This window comes from Orycteropus afer, unplaced genomic scaffold, assembly GCF_000298275.1.
Source record: "Orycteropus afer afer isolate SDZICR_OR568_19922 unplaced genomic scaffold, OryAfe1.0 scaffold00219, whole genome shotgun sequence".
NCBI lineage: Eukaryota > Metazoa > Chordata > Mammalia > Tubulidentata > Orycteropodidae > Orycteropus > Orycteropus afer.
Genome location: NW_006921806.1, coordinates 2,323,022 through 2,327,773, shown reverse-complemented (window position 1 = coordinate 2,327,773; position 4,752 = coordinate 2,323,022). Strand labels below are relative to the sequence as shown.

Sequence of the window (4,752 nt, the reverse complement as noted above, 5' to 3'; positions counted from 1 at the left end):
CAATCTGTAGCCTATATGACTTTGAGACCAGAAGAACTAGATGGTGCCCGGCTACCACTGTCATCCACTTGGAAGGGGATCTATGTAGGAGATCCTTAATAGAGAGGGAAAACAATGTGGAACAAAACTCAAAATCATTTGGGGAAAAGTGAAAAAAAAAAGGGGGGTGGGGACCAGGTTTGCTGGTCTGATAGAGCCTGGTGGAACCACTGAGACTATGACCCCTCGCTGCCCTTCGGGTCTGGAATTGAACACACACCTGTGGTTTCCAGCCAAACAGAAGACAGGCATATGAGTTGAACATTTACCTGAGGTAGATACACTCCATGGAGAGAACAATCACTGAGAAAGAAGGGCTGCCTATGCACAGGGAGACAGCTCAGAGGGCAGGAGTCCATGCAGGGATGGATACTGGGAAGAGGTAACTATGGAGAAGAAGTGGGAGGGGAGCTGTTGCATTGCGGTAAACCGTGGTCAATGTCATGAGACAAAGTATATGTAAACTGCTGTATGGAAAGTGAATTTGCTCTGTAAATCTTCACCCAAATCACAAAAAAAAAAAAAAAAACCCAAGCCTCCAGGAACTAACAGAATATCCACTGAGATGTTTCAACAAATGGATGCAGCGCTAGAGGAGCTTACCAGTTTATGCCAAGAAATTTGGAAGACAAGCTACCTGACCAACTGACCAGAAGAGATTGGTATCTGTGCCCATTCCAGAGAAAGGTGATACAACAGAATGTGGAAATTATCAGACATCATTAATATCACATCCAAGTAAAATTTTACTGAAGAAAATTCAAAAACAGTTGTAGCAGTATACAGACAGGGAACTTCTAGAAATTGAAACAGGATTCAGAAGACAATGTGGAATGAGGGATATTATTGCTGCTATCAGATGTAACCTGTCTGAAAGCAAAGAATATCAGAAAGATGTTTATCTGTTTTATTCACTATGCAAAGGCATCTGACTGCGTGAATCATAACAAATTATGGACAGCACAGTAAAGAATAGGAATTCCAGAATACGTAATTGTGCTCATAAGGAACCTGTACATAGATCAAGGGGTCGTTCAAACAGAACAAGGGGATACTGAATTGTTTAAAATCAGGAAGGGTGTGTGTCAGGGTTGTATCCTTTCACCATACTTATTCAATCTGTATGCTGAGCAAATAATCCAAGAAGTGGGACTATATGAAGAATGTGGCATCAAGATTGGAGGAACACGACTCTAACAACCTGTGATGTTCAGAGGGCACCACCTTGCTTGCTAAAATGAAGATGACTTGAAGCACTTCCTGATGAAGATCAAGGATTAGAGTCTTCAGTATGGATTATACTTGAATATAAAGAAAACAAAAATCCTCACAACTGGACCAATAAGCTGTAACATCACAATAAATGGAGCAAAGATTGCAGTTGTCAGGGATTTCATTTTACTTGGATCCACAATCAACACTCATACAAGCAGTAGTCAAGAAATCAATCATACTGCACTGGGCAAATGTGCTACAGAGCTCTCTTTACGGTGTTAAGAAGCAATGATGTCACTTTGAAGACTAAGGTGCACCTAACCCAACCCATGGTATTTTTAATCACCTCATACGCATGTAAAACTGGACAATGAATGCTGTTGTTGTCATGTGCCGCTGAGTTGGACCCCCAACTCATAGCGACCCTGCCTTGGGTTTCCAAGGTGATATCACTATAGAAGTAGATTGCCCGATCTTCCTTCCGAGGAGTGGCTGGTGGGTTTGAACCACCAACCTTTTGGTTAGCAGTCAAGTGCCTTAGGCACTATGCTGCCAGAGCTTCTGGACAATGAATAAGGAAGACCAAAGAAGAGTTGATGCCTTTCAACTGTGATGTTGGCGAAGAATACCGAAAATACCATAAACTGCCAGAGAAACAAATAAATCTGTCCTGGAAGAAGTGCAGCTGCAATGCTCCTCAGAAGTGAGAACAGCCAGACCTCGTCTCATATACTTTGGTCATGTTGTCAGAAGGGACCTGTTCCTGGAGAAGGATATCATACTTGGTAAAGAAGAGGGTCAGTGAAAAAGGGGAAGACCCTCAACAGGATGGACTGACACAGTGGCTGCAACACTGGGCTCAAGCATAGCAAATATTATGAGGATGGCACAAGACCGGGCAGTGTTTTGCTCTGTTGTACACAGGGCTGCCCTGAGTCAGAGCCAATTCAACAGCACCTAACAACAAAGAACTCGGTATTTTCCCACAAGAATATTGAGAAAGAAAAATAGATAATAAATGTACCTCTAGAGTTGCTACAAGTCAGAAATGACTCAACAACAACAGGTTTGTCATTTTTCCTTTTAAATCTCAGTAATGTATGGGTGAACTGTATGATCCATGTGCTGGACATACATGTCCTTACACACCTACTGAAAGTCAAGACACAAAACAATGATCACAGAAGTTATCCCTAGGAGATGGGATTACCAGAGAATTTTATTTTTTCCGTATTGTTTGACTGTTCACATCGATCATGTACGAAAACCACATAAAACCAGAAAACTTAAGTTTGAAAAAAGTGCTGCTTGGTTACAGAACCACCCTTACATTTCTCATGAATCTGACATCCTGTGCATTAACCAAGGAGCCCGTGGTGCAACGGTTAAAGCATTCAGTTGTTAACCAAAAGGTGGGCAGTTTGAAACCACCAGGCACTCCATGAGAGAAAGGTGTGGCAGTGTGTTTCCATAAAGATTTCAGCCTCGGAAACCCTATGGGCAGTTCTACTTTGTCCTATAGGGTCACCATGAGTCAGAATCCAACTCAACACCAATGGATTTTGGATGAATTACCCTGTTCAGTATTTCTAGAACTCTGAGTTCTGGTAAGGATCCCAAGCTTTACACAAATGACTCCAAATTATTATATAGTACTATCCCAGGATCTCCAAATTAAGATATTCAAATATATTCATTATATTCTAACAAGCAAATAACTGATATCTGTTACCATTAAGGTGATTCCTTAAATAAGTAATAAATGAAGGGAAAAAAAGTTTTAATATGACAAAATTTAAATCTAGGGTAACAAGCGGCAAGTTGAGGGTACTCACGTGATCAAAAAAATATACCACAGCAAGCTTTTTGCTGCGCCTGGTATAGACACGTTGTACTTTGGCAATTTTGCTGAAATGGTTCTCCAGAATGGTTCTGTCATTGAGATAATCAGGGATGTTCTTGCACTGGATGGCTGTGAGTTCAGCAGGAGACAAGCCCCCAAGACTGTCTGTGCTTTCACTTCTTTTACTATGACGCATAGGAGTTCCTCTTAGAGAATCTGGGGAATCAGAAAACCAGAATCAGATGCAACACTGGCAACCAAAAGGAGGCAACAACTGTGCAAAAGCAAGGGAAGCTTTCATGGGTTTAAGACCTGCTGGAATCCCAAGGGATGGATGACATGTCAGGATCTCTAATGTTTACACAGAAGATCAAGCTAATGCCCAAGAAACTGAGAACCTGTCAGCAAGCTTTACATTTCTAGAGCTCACCTTCTTTTTTATCTCTACCTTCAGTTTCTTCCTCTTTATTCACACCAGGAAGCCTAGAAAGTGTCAAGACAGACTGACTCCCTCCGGGCATGGTCATGTGGTCGTTTTCCTCAGACTCAACACAGCCAATTTCCTTCTTTTGTTCCTTGCTGCCTAAGCGACCTATTTCTTTATTGCTCTTCAAGACGTCTTGTAAGGTCCGATCAAACAAAGTGCCTCCCCGGGGTCGGTTCAAGCGGACGGGCCGCTTATCTGGAGGATGGTCACCCCGGGACAGAGGGTCTGAGTCTTCCACTGCGTCCCGGTCGTGTCTCCTTGGGGAGCGATCCTGATCCTCCTTCCTTTTCAGTCCTTTCATGAGGTTGGGGAGTGGGTCCATCTGTGACACAGTTTCTTCGCATACTTGTCTGATGCCTCCTTTGCCTCCTGTGAAGGAGTCAGCCAAAGACCCTGAAGATGACAAAGGGAAGCTAGTGAAACTACTATTAGAACTTCCAAACAGTGATTTGGGGGCTCTTTTCTCTTCCTCCGTATTTTGATTTGACGAAGCAGGTGCAAAGGCAGATGATGAGTTATTACTATTAACTGGCTTTGAAAAGGTAAAATTTGAATTGGTTGATGAGTTACTTGTCACCTGAGGAAAAGAAAAAGGAGCCAGTCCCCCAGATCCACTACTAATTGGGTGGGAAAATGTAAAACATCCTGAAGAAATTTGGCCCTGGGTTTTCTCTGGCTCCGATTCAGCCCCCAATATTGGTCTGAACACTGCATTTTCCAGAGGTTTAAAGCTGAATTCTGTCTTCCCAAAGCCAGAGCTTGCTCTTTCTCCAGCTTCTGGTCCAAAATGAGAAGTACTCGGGAAAACTGCAAGATTGGTGGGTGATTTAAAACTAAATCCTGGGTTTCCAGGAACAGATGTGCTTGAAGGCCCAGAGGTAGCTACAAAGGTTGAAGTGTGTTCAAGTCCAGAAAAGAGTCCAACATTTGAAGTTTGGGAAAATCCCAATGTCTGCACTGAAGAAGAAGGAATAACTCCAGAAGATGCTGGAAAGTTGGAAACCTGTGAAAATCCTGAGCTTTGCCCAGGTAATAGATTGTTTTGTCCAAAAAGAGAAGGCTGACCAAATCGGAATGGCTGTTTAGCATGAAATGCTCCTAAGGAACCACTGGAAGATGTTGAAAACATACTAGGCTGCTGCCCACTGAAAGGATTAGAAGGATTCAT

At 42.6% G+C, this 4,752-nt stretch overlaps 1 protein-coding gene across 1 annotated transcript in view; it reads right to left on the bottom strand.

Annotated features, from left to right (window-relative positions):
• Positions 1-4,752, bottom strand: part of LOC103203604 (minichromosome maintenance complex component 3 associated protein) — a 45,082-nt gene extending 40,330 nt beyond the window's left edge. Inside the window, exons 1-2 of the mRNA XM_007948678.1 lie at positions 3,528-4,752; positions 3,090-3,313 (exon numbers count right to left, since the gene is read on the bottom strand). Coding sequence (XP_007946869.1) covers positions 3,090-3,313; positions 3,528-4,752 — 1,449 coding nt within the window. The remainder of the gene's footprint in view (positions 1-3,089; positions 3,314-3,527) is intronic.